Consider the following 18,344-nt stretch of genomic DNA (forward strand, 5'->3'; position numbering starts at 1 on the left):
ACCAAACCCACCAGTATTGATCGTTCCAGGGCCTCAGTAGCGGCAGCACACTGACGGGCCTGGCTCTGCTTCTATGGCGGCACACCTGGAGAATGCACAGGGCACACTAGTGTGCCATGGCACAGTGGTTGAAAAACACTGTATTACTGTGTGCTGTGGAGGGTGAGGAGGTCCTATAACTGTGTGCTGGGGAGGGGGGGTGCTATTACTGTGGGCTGGGGAGGGGGAGGGGCATCCTATTAATGTGTGCTTGGGGAGGGGTGTCCAATTAATCTGTGCTTGGGGGGGATCCTATTAATGTGGGAGGGGGAGGGGTGCCCTATTCTGTGCTTGGGGAGGGGGGTCATACTAATGTGTGCTGGGGAGGGGGGTGTCCTATTAATGTGTGCTTGGGGTGGGGGTTCATATTAATGTGTGCGGGGAGGCGGATGCAGGGTAGCGGCGATGTAGTGGGTGGGGAGTGTGGTTCAGGGTAGCAGCTGCAGTGTAGTATGTGTGGAAGGGGGCAGGGGTAGTACCAGGGCCGGCGCTACCCGCTCAGCAAGGTCTGCAATGCAGGGAAGCGCCGTGCTGGATAACGGCCAGCAACTATGTCAGCGTCTTGTAATGAGTCAAATTGACTAATTACAAGCCGCCTGTGCCGTGTGCGCCACCGGAGGAGAAGAGGAGCAGCGTCAGGGGAGGACCCGGAGAAGAAGGAGGGAGGGGGACTGGAGCCACAGCAGCGCTAAGTAATTGGTAGCGGTGCCGCTGCAGCAGTCCCTCTCCTTCTGCATTGGCTGGCTGGCGCTGCTGTGAATGCTAGGATGCGCTTCCCTCATCCCAGCATTCACAGCGGCGGCGGCCAGCCAATGCGGAAGGAGAGGGACAGCTGCAGCGGCGCCACTACTAATTACACTGCGCTGTTGCAGCTCCCTCCTACCCCTCCCTCCTTCTCCCATGCCCGGGATCTGCCAGCACCGAGGAGCCTGACTGCCTGAGCCAGCACGGAGAGATGGTAAGTACCATCTATTCTGTCTGTCTCTCTATCCTGTCTGCCGTAATGTGTAAAAAGGGGACGCTGTCTGCCGTAATGTGTAAAAAGGGGACGCTGTCTGCCGTAATGTGTATAAAGGGAGATGCTGTCTGCCGTAATGTGTAAAAAGGGGACGCTGTCTGCCGGAATGTGTAAAAAGGGGGATGCTGTCTGCCGGAATGTATAAAAAGGGGACGCTGTCTGCCGTAACGTGTAAAAAGGGGACGCTGTCTACCGTAATGTGTAAAAAGGGGACGCTGTCTGCCGGAATGCGTAAAAAGTGGCTGTCGCACAAAGTTGCATCCAGGCATTGCCCCTGAATGCACCTGTGTGGTTTGTGGGTCCACCTGAAAATGGTGGAAAGAATGAAAAACAAATCTGACTTCTCACTTTAGGACCTCTTCTTTAGTTGTTAACATTCGGTTGAACTCGATATTGAGAGTTGGGTACATCATGACGTGTTTGCATTGGTGCAGGTGTGCGCAGAAATCTGCTTATCAAGTGCAATTGGACAGTGCAGTATACATCCAGTTACTAGTATGGTGATAGGGCCTCTGACTGCCACCTCAAGGGATCAGAGCATTTGTGCAAATACTAATGCTCAGTTTGGTCGTAAATAACCTTTATTAACTCAGCAATTCATTTTATTGTATAAGTAACACTGTGTAATGTGACTGATGGACACTGTATTGTGCGTTGTAATGTGAATTGGTACTATTCTGTTGTCACGCCCCTTCCCCATTAAGGCACGTCCCTAAAAATGTATCTGTCCCTTTTACGTGTGTGAGGAAGGGAGCAAATTAATTTTTTGCAGGAGGGCGCCGAACACCCTAGCACCGGCCCTGGCGAAATCAACCTGGTTTTGCCATGTAAATGATTGCCACTTTAAAAGAAAAAGAAAAGGAGAACCATCACAAAATCTCCAACTTTCTGATTCTCACTCCCTATTACATTCTTCCCATGAGTGTGGTTTTGGCAAAACCAAAACACAAGGGTCTGCGCATATCTCATTACTACTAATTAGTGTGCCACGGCGTCTGGATTCATGTGTTTATACCATCTTCTATTTGTCCTATCTGTAGAGCAGTGGTGTAGCAATAGTCCCTGCAGACTCCAAGATGTCTTGGAGGCACTGGGTGGCTTGTGGGCACCTGGGGTCTGCAGGGGCTATTTTTACATCACTGCTTGGACCTGCAGATACTTGTTTGAGGTCCCATCACGCCTACACCCATTAAAAATGTCCCTCACAAAATGGCCACCGCCTCAGAGAAGACAGTTATTAAGAATGCTAGAGGAAGCGGTGGCCATTTGGGGGGGGGCACTTTTAATGGGGCAGGCGCAACAGAACTGCAGACTCGCAGCGGCAGCCGTAGGTGTTGGGATCTCCTGACAATGAGCAGAACCCCTGACAACGAGCAGGTACCATGGAAGGGGGGGGGGGCGCCTGAAACTTTTTGGGCTGGGAGGGGGGTTGCCTATATTATAGCGACGCCACTGATGTAGAGGCTTAGAGTTGTAAGTGTACTTGTGAACCATCCCATAGAAAATAGAAGTCACATACGGAGAAGGTTAAAATTATTGTATTTTTGTTTTGTTTTCTTGCAGATGCACTTTGAGTGTTACCCTTGAACAGGCCCTTATTCTTGCCCGGAGTCATGGTCTGCCTCCCCGTTACATCATGCAAGCAACAGATGTCATGAGAAAGCAGGTATTTTAAATTGCTGTGCAGTTATCTTTTGTTGGTCTTTTGACTGGAAAACAGTGAGTATAATAACTTCCTTACAAGTACAGAGCTAATAATGGGGAGGGGGTGGGGATCAAACATTCATACGCGTATGTATAATGGGGGCAGTGTGTGCGGTGCAGTCGGGCCCCTGGGTCAAGGGGACCCCACAACACACAACCTGCTGCACCCATATTTAATTACTTACCTCACTAGAGTCCCATGTCGGGAAAATGGCATGGCGGCATGCACATGTGCAGTACAGATATGTCTCTGGGAACACAGCGGGCGCCATGTTTCCGGAGACCTGTGCATGTGAGTATACAGTGCCGCAGAAAGGAAGGTGCCCACACAGTCTTCACACGGGCCTTCTCCTCTCTTAAGGCGGCCATGCAAATATGACTTCGCTAGTATGGAGGTGTAAAAGGAAAAGTATTCTATATTGGGCCACTCTTGCATTGTTGTACATTCATTATCATTTTTATTAATTGATTTAAAGCTGTAAAGGCAGATACACACTAGCTGATTTTGAGCCCAAAGTAGCTCACTTAGGGCGTTTTGATCTACATTGAGCTGTGAGCGCTGTTGCGCTCTCCCACATCATTGCTGGCCACCGCCACCCGTCGGGCTGTTTGAACAGCTGAGTGAATCACTTTCTACACTGGGCACAGTGAAAATCGCTCAGTGTGTATGCAGTTGTACTGAGTGATTTTCCTGCCAGCGATGTTCAAATCATCGCTGTGCATACACACTGGGTAAAAACCAAATAGTAAAGAAGGGGACTTATCCTGCGCTCCACAGTGATATCGCAATTTAAACGATTTTGGAGTTGTTAGGAAGCTCACATGGATGCCATAAAAAGAGGAAATATATATATAGTGAAGTATAGTTTTATTCAAACATCAGGCCCAATAAAGTAGCAATAAAAGTCTTAATGATCGTTTCAAAGTTCCACTATAATAGCATATGTGATAGCAGCATATGTTTAAGCAGCACAAAAACTGTAGTGAGTTCTGGAGTTAAGAAGCTCACATGAATGCCATAAAAAAAGAGGAACTGTACATATAATAAAATGTAATTTTAATATAACATAAGGCACAATCATGCAGCAATCAAAATCTTAATGGTCATTGAAAAGTTCCACTGTTAAATGCATAGCAGCATATATTTGAGCAGCACAAATGCAAGGACTGTATAATGGGGGGCAATGGGGAATTACCAGAAGTGTAGAACTGTATGCACAGTTCAAAGCCAGCTCGCGGGTTTAATTGGTGCAGGGAAACCCCTGTACCACGCTGTACTGGAAGGGTCAGTCCACCGTTGCTCCTCCACTCACAGCCCTACGTCCACCAACGCGTTTCTACCTCTCACAGAGGTCTTTATCAAGGTGCGGAATAATAGATTATTCTGCACCTTGATAAAGACCTCTGTGAGAGGTAGAAACGCGTTGGTGGACGTAGGGCTGTGAGTGGAGGAGCAACGGTGGACTGACCATTCCAGTACAGCGTGGTACAGGGGTTTCCCGGGTTTCCCTGCACCAGTTAAACCCGCGAGCTGGCTTTGAACTGTGCATACAGTTCTACACTTCTGGTAATTCCCCATTGCTCCCCATTATACAGTCCTTGCATTTGTGCTGCTCAAATATAGGCTGCTATCACCAGGGCCGGCAACAGAAATCTTGTGGCCCCATACACTGATATCTCTGGGGGCCCCCTACCCCCTCAACTCTTCCCCTCAATATAAATGTGTGTGTATATATATATATATATATATATATATATATATATATATATAAATATACAGTATATACATACACACGCACACATATACAAATGTACATATATAAGCACACATACATGTACATATACTACACAGACACAAACATACATATATAGACACAGACCCACAGATTGTCACAACGGTGAGGGAGATTGCAAGGACCCAGGAGGGACTGACCTTGTCTGTAGGGACATCACATTGGTAAAGCTGAAGTCGGCTGCTGTCCGATATTCCCAGTCAGTGTGCCTGGCAGTGCTGTGCCGCTCAGCTCCTCGGAGTCAGCGGCAGCAGCAGGGACGGACTGGCGCGGGTTCATGCGTAGTGACGCCGCGACGCTGGCAACACAGCACGGGACCAGCTCAGACCAAGTGATGGGGTATGCGGCGGGGGTGGTGTTTGTATTGGGAAGTAATTGTCTGTTAATTGACGTATGGGCGTCCCAGAGTGCACGGGAGCCACAGCTTTCTTAGGTGCTGCCTACACATTTCTTGTGCCCCTGATGCTCGGGGCCCCATACAGGTGTCCCCTTTGACCCCCCCTGTCGCCGGGCCTGGCTATCACTTATGCTGCTATGCATTTAACAGTGGAACTTTTCAATGACCATTAAGATTTTGATTGCTGCATGATTGTGCCGGGTGGTCTTCTGTATGCCGACTGACGGGATCCCGGCGCACAGTATACCGGCGCCGGGATCCCGACAGCCGGCATACCGACACTTATTCTCCCTCGTAAGGGTCCACGACCCCCCTGGAGGGAGAATAAAATAGTGTGGCGCGCGTAGCGCGCCACCGTGCCCGTAGCGTGGCGAGCGCAGCGAGCCAGCAAGGGGCTCATTTGCGCTCGCCACACTGTCGGTAAGCCGGCGGTCGGGCTCCCGGCGATGGTATGCTGGTCGCCGGGAGCCCAACCGCCGGCATATCGTAGTGAACCCGATTGTGCCTTATGTTTTATTAAAACTAAATTTTATTATATGTACAGTTCCTCTTTTTTATGGCATTCATGTGAGCTTCTTAATAACTCCAGAACTCACTACAGGTTTTGTGCTGCTTAAACATATGCTGCTATCACATATGCTATTATAGTGGAACTTTTAAACGATCATTAAGACTTTTATTGCTACTTTATTGTGCCTGATGTTTGAATAAAACTATACTTCACTATATATATATATTTCCTCTTTTTATGGCATCCATGTGAGCTTCCTAACAACTCCAGAATCGTTTAAATTGCGATATCACTGTGGAGCGCAGGATAAGTCCCCTTCTTTACTATTTGTTTTTTGTGCACTTTTGTGGTGAAGGGATTGGGAACCTTCTTTGAGGGGGGGGGGGGGGGGGGGGGGGGTGTCCAGCAGCTCATTATATGCGCACTAAGAATTTTCCTTGAAACCCATTGTATTGTACACTGGGCACAAACGCCCAAGATGCATAAAATAAAATGAAGATGCATAAAATAGATTGGTGTTGCCGAGTGAAAATAAATTCTAAAATGTACTGTTAAAAGAAGAAAACTAGTGATTTTCTTCAATTTGTTATACTTCTTTATAATATATCTGGTATACAGTTATACAATAAAATAATTATCTCAAATGGTCAAAGTCGAAGTCAGATAGTAGTTAGTGTTATTTATTCAGCAATGCTTCTGATTGTCTTCAATAAAAGTGCTAATAATTTACTCTACGCAAATTAGTGCATTTCACCTTAATAAAATGCAGACTCACTATAAAAAACAAACTAGGCAGGATTGCCAAACCCCTAGTTATGCCCATGGGCAGGGCAATTGCCTCCAGCCTGCCCTCAATAGCTGGCCCAGTCACGCGCCTAAAAAAAAAACAGGCAGTATTTGCCTTTCGTTCGGTCTAATGGCAGGGCAGTTGACTCCGGCCTCCAGCCTCTCCTCACTAGCTGGCCCAGTCTCACGCCTGCAAAAGAAAAGGCAGGATTGCCCTGCCGTCCCGGAGGTCGGCAGGGCAATCACCTCCGGCCTCCAGTCTCCCCTCACTAGCCGACCCAGTCACATGCCTAAAAAAATACCAGGCAGGATTACCCTGCCGTCCATGTGGATGGCAGGGCAATCACCTCTGGCCTCCAGACTTCCCCACTAGCCGGCCCAGTCACACGCCTACAAAAAAAAAAGGTAGGATTGCCCTGCCATCTGCCTGGACAGCAGGACAATTGCCTCCGGCTTCCAGTCTCCCCTCATTAGCCGGCCCAGTCACATGCATAAATAAAAAAAGGCAGGATTGCCAAAACCCTAGTTACACCCATGGGCAGGACAATCGCCTCAGGCCTCCAGCCTCCCCTCACTAGCTGGTACAGTCACGTGCCTTAAAAAAAAACAGACAGGATTGCCAAACCCCTAGTTACGCCCATGGGCAGGGTATTCACCTCCGAACTCCAGCCTCCCATCACTAGCCAGTCCAGTGACACGTCTATAAAAAAAAATGCAGGATTGCCCTTCCATCCGGGCAGATGGCAGGGAAATTTCTTCCAGCCTCCCCTCACTGGTCGACCCAGTCACGCGCCTACAAAAAAAAACAGGCAGGTTAGCCCTGCCATCTAGGCAGACACCAGGGCTAAGGCCTCCGGGCTCCAGGCAGGATTGCCTACCATCCGGGTGGACAACAGTGCAATTGCCTCCGGCCTACAGCCTACCCTCACTAGTCAGCCCAGTCACATGCCTACAGAAAAAAATCAGTCAGGATTACCCTGCTGTCCGGACAGACGGCAGGGCAATTGCCTTCAGCCTCCAGCCTCCCCTCACTAGCCGGCCCAGTCACGTGCCTACAGATGGAGCCGCGCTCATCTGAGGCGGCTCCATCGGAAACGAGCACTCCTGGCGTGACTACGCAATCCGTACGATCCATTCCCGGATGATGGTAGGGAAATCCCCTCTGGCCTCCAGCCTACCCTCACTAGCCAGCCCAGTCACATGCCTACAGAAAAAAAAACAGGCAGGATTGCCATGACGTCCAGGCAGATGGCAGTGCAATTGCCTCTTGGCCTCCAGCATCCCCTCAGTAGCCAACCCAGTCACGCGCCTAAAAAAAAAAAAAGGATTGCCCTGCCGCGCAATTGGCTCCAGCCTCTAGCCTCCCCTCACTAGCTGGCCCATTGACACTCCTACAAAAAAAACATGCAGTATTGCCCTGCCATCCGGGCAGATGGTAGGGCTATCGCCTCCGGCCTCCTGCCCCCCCCCCCCCACTAGCCGGCCATTTATGCACCTACAGAAAAAAAACAGGCAGGCTCTCCCTGCCATCTGGGCAGACAACAGGGCAATTGCCTCAGGCCTCCAGCCTCCCCACACTAGCCGACCCAGTCACGTGCCTACAGAAAAAAACACAGACAGGATTGCCCTGCCGTCTGGGCCGATTCCAGGGCAAATGCCTCCAGCCTGCCCTCGCTAGCCGCCACAGTCATGCGCCTACAAAAAAAAATCAGGCAGGATTGCCCTGCCATCCGGTAGATTGGCAAGGCATTCGCCTCCAGCCTCCTCTCCCTAGCCGGGCCAGTCAAGCTCCTAAAAATAAAAACAGTCAGGATTGCCCTGTCGTCTGGGCAGATGCCAGGGCAATCATCTCTGGCCTCCAGCCTCCCCTCACTAGACGGTCCAGTCACATGCCAATAGAATAAAAACCAGGCAGGATTACCCTACCATCCGTGTGGATGGCTGAGCAATTTCCTTCGCCCCCCAGCCTCCCCTCACTAGCCAGCCCAGTCACGTGCACTACAAAAATAATTAGAATTGCCCTGCCGTGCAATCGCCTCCAGCCTCCCCTCACTAGCAGGCCCAGTGAAGCGCTTACAAAAAAACCCATGCAGGATTGTTCTGCCATCTGGGTGGACGGCAGGGATATTGCCTTTAGCCTCCAGCCTTCCCTCACTAACCGGCCCAGTCATGCGCCAGCAAAAAAAAAAACAGACAGGACTGCCATGCCATCAGTGTGGTTGGCAGGGCAATTGCCTCCGGCCTCTAGCCTCTCCTCACTAACCGGCCTAGTCACGCGCCTACAAACAACTAGGCAGGATTGCCCTGCCATCTGGGCAGAGAGCAGGGCAATTGCCTTCGGCCTCCAGCTTCCCTTCACTAGCCAGCCCATTGACGCACCTACAAAAAAAAAAACCATGCAGGATTGTCCTGCTCTCTGGGTGGATGGCAGGGAAATTGCCTTCGGCCTCCAGCCTTCACTCACTAGACGGCCTAGTCACGCACCTACAAAAAAAAAAAACCAGGCAGGATTGCCCTGCCGTCTGGGTGGACGGCAGTGCAATCACCTCCAGCCTCCCCTCACTAGTCACATGCCTACAAAGAAAAAACAAAACAGGCAGGATTGCCCTGCCATCCGGGTGGACTGAAGTGCAATCACCTCCGGCCTATAGCCTCCCCCCACTATCCGGCCCAGTGACGCGAATACAAAAAAAATCAGGCAGGATTGCCCTGCTGTCTGGGCAGATGGCAGTGCAGTCGCCTCCGGCCTCCAGCCTCTCCTCACTAGCTGGTCAAGTCACACGACTACAAAAAAAATCAGGCAGGATTGCCCTGCAGTTTGGGCCGACGCCAGGGCAATCGCCTCCGGTCTACCAGCCTCCCCTCACCAGCCTGTCCAGTCATGCACCTACAATGAAAAAACAGGCAGGATTGTCTTGCCATCCGGGTGGACTGCAGTGCAATCGCCTCTGGCCTCCTCTCACTAGCCGTCCCAGTCACGTGCCTACAATAAAAAAGATGCAGGAATGTCCTGCCATCTGGGCGGACGGCAGGGAAATTGCCCTCGGCCTCCAGCCTTCCCTTTACTAGACATCCCAGTCACGCACCTAAAAAAAACAAAACAGGCAATATTGCCCTACCGTCTGTGTGGATTGCAGGGCAATTGCCTCCGGCCTCCAGCCTCTCCTTACTAGCGGGCGCAGTCACCCAACTACAAAAAAAAGGCGGGATTGCCCTACCGTCCGGGTAGACGGCAGTGCAATCGCCTCCAGCCTCCCCTCACTAGCTGGCCCAGTCACATGCCTACAAAAAAAAAAAATAGGATTCCCCTGCTATGCAATTGTCTTCGGCCTCCAGCCTCCCCTCACTATCCAGCCCAGTGACGCACCTACACAAAAAAAACATGCAGGAATGTTCTGCCATCTGGTCGGATGGCAGGGAAATTGCCTTCGGCCTCCAGCCTTCCCTCACTAGACGGCACAGTTATGCACCTACAAAAAAAAAAAAAAAAAACACACCCTGCCCGGATGGATGGCAGGGCAATTGCATCCGGCCTCCGCCTCTCCTCACTAGCTGGCCCAGTCACATGATTACAAAAAAAATCAGGCAGGATTGCCCTGCCATCTGGAAGGACAGCAGAGCAATCGCCTCCGGACTCCACCCTCCCTTTACTAGCCGGCCCAGTCACACGCCTACAATAATAACAGGCAGGATTGCTCTGCCTGTTATTATTGTAAAACACCCTGCCCGGGTTGACTGCAGTGCAGTAGCCTCCGGCCTCCCCTCACTAGCCGGCCCAGTTACGCGACTACAAAAAAAATCAGGCAGGATTGCCCTGCCATCCGGGAGATTGGCAGGGCAATCGTCTCCCCTCACTAAGCCAGCCCAGTCACGCGCCTACAAAAAAACTGGCAGTAATGCAATCACCTCCGGCCTCCAGTCTCCCCTCACTTGATGGCCCAGTCACTCGACTACAAAACAAATCAGGCAGGATTGCCCTGCTGTCTTGGCAGACGCCAGGGCAATCATCTCCTGCCTCCAGCCTCCCATAACTAGCCGACCCAGTCACGCGCTTACAAAAAAACAGGCAGGATTGCCCTGCTGGCCAATCGCCTCCAGTCTTTCCTTACTAGCTGGCCCAATCACGTGACTACAAGAAAAGGCAGGATTGCCCTGTTGTCCGGATGGACTGCAGTGCAATAGCCTCCTGCCTCCAGCCTCCCCTCACTAGCCGGCCCAGTCACGTGCCCACAAAAAAAAATAGGATCGCCTTGCCATAGAATTGGCTTCGGCCTCCAGCCTTCCCTCACTAGACGGTACAGTCACGTGCCTACAAATAAAACACACCCTGCCATCCGGGTGGATGGCAGGGCAATCGCATCCAGCCTCCAACCTCTCCTCACTAACTGGCCCCAAAAAAGTCAGGCATGATTGCCCTGCCATCTGGAAGGACAGCAGGGCAATCACCTTCGGCCTACCATCCTACCCTCACTATCAGGCCCAGACACATGCCTACAAAAAAATATATGATTGCTCTACCGTGCAATCATCTTGGACTCCACCCTCCCTTCACTAGCCGGCCCAGTGACTCGTCTAAAAAAAATCCATGCAGTATTGTCCTGCCATCTGGGTGGACGGCAGGGCAATTGCCTTCGGTCTCCAGCCTCTCCTCACTAGCCGACCTAGTCACGCACCTACAAAATAATCAGGCAGGATTGCCTGCCATCCGGGAGATTGGCAGTGCAATCGCCTCCAGCTTCCACTCACTAGCCAACCCAGTCACGCGCCTACAAGAAAAACAGGCAGGAATTCCCTGCAGTTTAGGCAGACGCCAGGGCAATCACCTCCGGCCTACCAGCCTCCCCTCACTTGTCAGTCCAGTCACACGCCTACAAAAAAGAAACAGGCAAGATTGCCCTGCCATCCGGGTGGACGGCAATGCAATCGCCTCCGGCCTCCGCTCACTAGTCGGCCAAGACATGCTACTACAAAAAAAAAAAAATCAGGCAGGATTGCCTTGCCATCTGGGAGGATGGCACAGCTATCGCCTCCGGCCTCCAGCCGGTCCAGTCACATGCCTACAGAATAAAAACCAAGCAGGATTACTCTGCCATCCGGGCAGATGGAAGGGCAATTGCCTTTGGCCTCCAGCCTCCCCTCACTAGCCGGCCCAGTCAAATGCCTCCAAAAAAATAGAATTGCTCTGCTGTACAATCTCCTCCGTCCTCCAGCCTCCACTCATTAGCCGGCCCAGTGACGCGCCTCCAAAAAAAAACATGCAGGATTGACCTGCCATCTGGGTGGATGGCAGGAAAGTTGCCTTCGGCCTCCAACCTACCCTCACTAGCTGTCCTAGTCACGCACCTATAAAAAAAACCAAGCTGGATTGTCTTGTCGGAAATAAAGTAAATATAGATACAGCGCAAACCCCTATGGAGTAAAATGTCCGTGATCCAAAACACTCTTATAATGGCCTAGTTGCAGTCAGAAAATCCATATTAAAATATCTTTAATCACCAACTTTAGCCCGAGAATTCTTCTATGTCCTTCAAAACAAACAACTAAACTCTCTCCTCCCTCTGTTTCATTCTGGGAATGGGTATCTCAGATAAGAGAGCAGAAAAGGCAGCGATAGTGTAATACAGTTTTATTGAGGACAATATAAAGCACAACCTTAGTAGCGTACCTCAGGTGATGGTGTTTAATGCACACCAATTCTCACAGGTGGTATAAGGGTCTTTTCTGGTACTTCCCGGCAACAGGAGTCCCCCCTCTCACAGAGTCCTGGGTAGGCAGCAGCAAAGGTCTTTCATCAACGCGTTTCGGCTCCTTGGAGCATTTATCAAGGTGTAGTGGGCTGTAGTATGTTGGTGATATTTATACTTCATCCCAGGACTCTATTGGTGGGCTGGTTCCAGGAAGTGTCAATTACAAATGATTTAAAAACTGATCAAAAGATATAGATTTTCATCATAAATAAATATAAAAAACCTTAACAATGATAATTCATAGATTAGATATAAAAACGATACAGCATATTCCTAAAAGAATATACAGGTTGAGTATCCCTTATCCAAAATGCTTGGGACCAGAGGTATTTTGGATAACGGATTTTTCCGTATTTTGGAATAATTGCATACCATAATGAGATCATGGTGATGGGACCTAAGTCTAAGCACAGAATGCATTTATGTTTCATATACACACAGCCTGAAGGTCATTTTAGCCAATATTTTTAATAACTTTTTGCATTAAACAAAGTGTGTCTACATTCAAACAATTCATTGATGTTTCATATACACCTTATACACACAGCCTAAAGGTCATTTAATACAATATTTTTAATAACTTTGTGTATTAAACAAAGTTTGTGTACATTGAGCCATCAGAAAATAAAGGTTTCACTATCTCACGTTCAGTAAAAAAAAAAAAAAACGTATTTCGGAATATTCCGTATTTCGGAATATTTGGATATGGGATACTCAACCTGTATTGTATAAATTCATATTAAGAAGACTTCCGGTATAGTCCCGGAAGTTTATATTCCATTTCCATAGTAATAACAAGTCCCTTTTGATTATCATACGGACCGGATTGCGCAATTCCGGAAGTGCATATGCGGCTCTTCCGGCGGTGCGTTCCACGGCGGCCTTAGTGTTTATACCGGAAGTGGTATAACGTCACTTCCGGCTGTATGGTAATGTACTTTCTCTGGAAGTGTCTTGCCATCCGGGTGGACTGCAGTGCAATCGCCTCCGGCCTTCAGCCTCCCCTCACTAGGCGGCCCAGTCACGCGCCTGCAAAAAAATAGGATTACCCTGCCACGCAATCGCCTCCGGCCTCCAGACTCCACTCACTTGCTGGCCCAGTGACGCGTGTACAAAAAAAACATACAGGATTGTCCTGCCATCTGGGCAGATGGCAGAGAAATTGCCTTCAGTCTCCAGCCTTCCCTCACTAGCTGTCCCAGTCACGTGCCTCCCCCCCAAAAAAAACAGGCAGGATTGCCCTCCCGTCTGTGTTGATGGCAAGGCAAATGCCTCTGGCCTCCAGCCTCCCCTCACTAGCCGGCCCAGTCACGTGCCTACAAAACAACAGGCAAGATTGCCCTTGTGGACGGTAGGGCAATCGCATCCTCTCCTCACTAGCTGGCCCAGTCACGCGATTACAAAAAAATCAGGCAAGATTGCCCTGCCACTGGAAGAACGGTAAGGCAATCACCTCCGGCCTACATCCTACCCTCACTAGCCGGCCCTGTCACATGCCTACAAAAAAATATATGATTGCCCTACCGTTCAATCGCCTCATGACTCCACCCTCCCTTCACTAGCCGGCCCAGTCACATGCCTACAAAAACAACAGCAGGATTGCCCTGCTGTCTAGGTGGACTGCAGTGCAATCGCCTCCGGCCTCCAGCCTCCCCTCACTAGCCGGCCCAGTTACGCGACTACAAAAAAAATCAGGCAGGATTGCCCTGCCATCCGGGAGATTGGCAGGGCAATCGCCTTCAACCTACCCTCACTAGCCGGCCCAGTCACGCGCCTACAAGAAAAACAGGCAGGATTACCCTGCCATCCATGTGGACGGCAGTGCAATCGCCTCCGGCCTCAAGCCTCTCCTATCTAGCTGGCCCAGTCACGCGCCTACAAAAATAAGGCAGGATTGCTCTGCAGTTTAGGCAGATGCCAGGGCAATCGTCTCTGGCCTACCAGCCTCCCCTCACCAGCCGGCCCAGTCACACACCTACAAAAAAAAAATAAGAATTTACTTACCGATAATTCTATTTCTCGTAGTCCGTCGTGGATGCTGGGACTCCGTCAGGACCATGGGGAATAGCGGCTCCGCAGGAGACAGGGCACAAAAGTAAAAGCTTTAGGATCAGGTGGTGTGCACTGGCTCCTCCCCCTATGACCCTCCTCCAAGCCTCAGTTAGGATACTGTGCCCGGACGAGCGTACACAATAAGGAAGGATTTTGAATCCCGGGTAAGACTCATACCAGCCACACCAATCACACTGTACAACCTGTGATCTGAACCCAGTTAACAGCATGATAACAGCGGAGCCTCTGAAAAGATGGCTCACAACAATAATAACCCGATTTTTGTAACAATAACTATGTACAAGTATTGCAGACAATCCGCACTTGGGATGGGCGCCCAGCATCCACTACGGACTACGAGAAATAGAATTATCGGTAAGTAAATTCTTATTTTCTCTGACGTCCTAGTGGATGCTGGGACTCCGTCAGGACCATGGGGATTATACCAAAGCTCCCAAACGGGCGGGAGAGTGCGGATGACTCTGCAGCACCGAATGAGAGAACTCCAGGTCCTCCTCAGCCAGGGTATCAAATTTGTAGAATTTTGCAAACGTGTTTGCTCCTGACCAAGTAGCAGCTCGGCAAAGTTGTAAAGCCGAGACCCCTCGGGCAGCCGCCCAAGATGAGCCCACCTTCCTTGTGAAATGGGCATTTACATATTTTGGCTGTGGCAGGCCTGCCACAGAATGTGCAAGCTGAATTGTACTACACATCCAACTAGCAATCGTCTGCTTAGAAGCAAGAGCACCCAGTTTGTTGGGTGCATACAGGATAACAGCAAGTCAATTTTCCTGACTCCAGCCGTCCTGGAAACCTATATTTTCAGGGCCCTGACAACATCTAGCAACTTGGAGTCCTCCGAGTCCCTAATAGCCGCAGGTACCACAATAAACTGGTTCAGGTGAAACGCTGACACCACCTTAGGGAGAAACTGGGGACGAGTCCGCAGCTCTGCCCTGTCCGAATGGACAATCAGATATGGGCTTTTGTGAGACAAAGCCACCAATTCTGAACTCGCCTGGCCGAGGCCAGGGCCAACCGCATGGTCACTTTTCATGTGAGATATTTCAAATCCACAGATTTGAGCGGTTTAAAATGTGATTTGAGGAATCCCAGAACTACGTTGAGATCCCACAGTGCCACTGGAGGCACAAAAAGGGGTTGTATATGCAGTACTCCCTTGACAAACTTCTGGACTTCAGGAAGTGAAGCCAATTCTTTCTGGAAGAAAATTGACAGGGCCGAAATTTGAACCTTAATGGACCCCAATTTGAGGCCCATAGACACTCCTGTTTGCAGGAAATGCAGGAATCGACCGAGTTGAAATTTCTTCGTGGGGCCTTCCTGGCCTCACACCACGCAACATATTTTCGCCACATGTGGTGATAATGTTGTGCGGTCACCTTCCTGGCTTTGACCAGGGTAGGAATGACCTCTTCCGGAATGCCTTTTTCCTTTAGGATCCGGCGTTCCACCGCCATGCCGTCAAACGCAGCCGCGGTAAGTCTTGGAACAGACATGGTACTTGCTGAAGCAAGTTCCTTCTTAGCGGCAGAGGCCATGAGTCCTCTGTGAGCATTTCTTGAAGTTCCGGGTACCAAGTCCTTCTTGGGCAATCCGGAGCCACGAGTATAGTTCTTACTCCTCTACGTCTTATAATTCTCAGTACCTTGGGTATGAGAAGCAGAGGAGGGAACACATACACCGACTGGTACACCCACTGTGTTACCAGAACGTCCACAGCTATTGCCTGAGGGTCTCTTGACCTGGCGCAATACCTGTCCAGTTTTTTGTTCAGGCGGGGCGCCATCATGTCCACCTTTGGTCTTTCCCAACGGTTCACAATCATGTGGAAGACTTCCCGATGAAGTCCCCACTCTCCCGGGTGGAGGTCGTGCCTGCTGAGGAAGTCTGCTTCCCAGTTGTCCACTCCCGGAATGAACACTGCTGACAGTACTATCCCATGATTTTCCGCCCAGCGAAGAATCTTTGCAGTTTCTGCCATTTCCCTCCTGCTTCTTGTGCCGCCCTGTCTGTTTACGTGGGCGACTGCCGTGATGTCCCACTGGATCAATACCAGCTGACCTTGAAGCAGAGGTCTTGCTAAGCTTAGAGCATTGTTTTATGTGGAGAGAAGTCTCCAGACTTGATCACACTCCCTGGAAATTTTTATTTTTTTTCCCTGTGTGACTGCTCCCCAGCCTCTCCGGCTGGCATCCGTGGTCACCAGGACCCAGTCCTGAATGCCGAATCTGCGGCCCTTTAGTAGATGAGCACTCTGCAGCCACCGCAGAAGAAACACCCTTGTCCTTGGAGACAGGGTTATCCGCTGATGCATCTGAAGATGCGATCCGGACCATTTTTCCAGCAGATCCCACTGAAAAGTTCTTGTGTGAAATCTGCCGAATGGAATCGCTTCGTAAGAAGCCACCATTTTTCCCAGGACCCTTGTGCAATGATGCACTGACACTTTTCCTGGTTTTAGGAGGTTCCTGACTAGCTCGGATAACTCCCTTGCTTTCTTCTCCGGGAGAAACACCCTTTTCTGGACTGTGTCCAGAATCATCCCTAGGAACAGCAAATTGTCGTCGGAAACAGCTGCGGTTTTGGAATATTTAGAATCCACCCATGCTGTCGTAGAACTACTTGAGATAGTGCTACTCCGACCTCCAACTGTTCTCTGGACCTTGCCCTTATCAGGATATCGTCCATTTTCTTTGAAGAAGAATCATCATTTCGGCCATTACCTTGGTAAAGACCCGGGGTGCCGTGGACAATCCAACCGGCATCGTCTGAAACTGATAGTGACAGTTCTGTACCACGAACCTGAGGTACCCTTGGTGAGAAGGGCAAATTGGGACATGGAGGAAGCATCCCTGATGTCCCGGGACACCATATAGTCCCCTTCTTCCTGGTTCGCTATCACTGCTCTGAGTGACTCCATCTTGATTTGAACCTTTGTATGTAAGTGTTCAAATATTTCAGATTTAGAATAGGTCTCACCGAGCCGTCTGGCTTCAGTACCACAATATAGTGTGGAATAATACCCCTTTCCTTGTTGTAGGAGGAGTACTTTGATTATCACCTGCTGGGAATACAGCTTGTGAATTGTTTCCAATACTGCCTCCCTGTCGGAGGGAGACGTTGGTAAAGCAGACTTCAGGAACCTGCGAGGGGGAGACGTCTCGAATTTCCAATCAGTACCCTTGGGATACTACTTGTAGGATCCAGGGGTCCTGTACGGCCCCAGCGTCATGCTGAGGACTTGGCAGAAGTGGTGGAGGGCTTCTGTTCTTGGGAATGGGCTGCCTGCTGCAGTCTTCTTCCCTTTCCTCTATCCCTGGGCAGATATGACTGGCCTTTTGCCCGCTTGCCCTTATGGGGACGAAAGGACTGAGGCTGAAAAGACGGTGTCTTTTTCTGCTTAGATGTGACTTAGGGTAAAAAAGGTGGATTTTCCAGCTGTTGCCGTGGCCACCAGGTCCGATGGACCGACCCCAAATAACTCCTCCCCTTTATACGGCAATACTTCCATGTGCCGTTTGGAATCTGCATCACCTGACCACGGTCGTGTCCATAAACATCTTCTGGCAGATATGGACATCGCACTTACTCTTGATGCCAGAGTGCAAATATGTGCTCTATAGTCAATAAAATACTGTCCCTGTCAAGGGTATCAATATTTTCAGTCAGGGAATCCGACCAAGCCACCCCAGCGCTGCACATCCAGGCTGAGGCGATAGCTGGTCGCAGTATAACACCAGTATGTGTGTATATACTTTTTAGGATATTTTCCAGCCTCCTATCAGCTGGCTCCTTGAGAGCGGCCGTATCTGGAGACGGTAACGCCACTTGTTTTGATAAGCGTGTGAGCGCCTTATCCACCCTAAGGGGTGTTTCCCAACGCGCACTAACTTCTGGCGGGAAAGGGTATACCGCCAATAATTTTCTATCGGGGGAAACCCACGCATCATCACACACTTCATTTAATTTATCTGATTCAGGAAAAACTACATGTAGTTTTTTCACACCCACATAATACCCTTTTTTGTGGTACTTGTAGTATCAGAAATATGTAACACCTCCTTCATTGCCCTTAACATGTAACGTGTGGCCCTAAAGGAAAATACGTTTGTTTCTTCACCGTCGACACTGGAGTCAGTGTCCGTGTCTGTCTATGTCGACCGACTGAGGTAAATGGGCGTTTTAAAGCCCCTGACGGTGTTTGAGACGCCTGGACAGGTACTAATTTGTTTGCCGGCCGTCTCATGTCGTCAACCGACCTTGAAGCGTGTTG

The 18,344-nt window shown here is 50.0% G+C and overlaps 1 protein-coding gene across 3 annotated transcripts in view; it reads left to right on the plus strand.

The window, feature by feature from the left end:
* PREX2 (phosphatidylinositol-3,4,5-trisphosphate dependent Rac exchange factor 2) overlaps positions 1–18,344 on the plus strand; it is an 867,640-nt gene that overhangs the window by 722,296 nt on the left and 127,000 nt on the right. For all 3 annotated transcript variants that reach the window (XM_063923872.1, XM_063923873.1, XM_063923874.1), the window contains one exon: positions 2,621–2,723. In XM_063923872.1, the coding sequence (XP_063779942.1) occupies positions 2,621–2,723 (103 nt within the window). The remainder of the gene's footprint in view (positions 1–2,620; positions 2,724–18,344) is intronic.

Source organism: Pseudophryne corroboree, chromosome 5 (assembly GCF_028390025.1).
Source record: "Pseudophryne corroboree isolate aPseCor3 chromosome 5, aPseCor3.hap2, whole genome shotgun sequence".
NCBI classification, from domain to species: Eukaryota; Metazoa; Chordata; class Amphibia; order Anura; family Myobatrachidae; genus Pseudophryne; species Pseudophryne corroboree.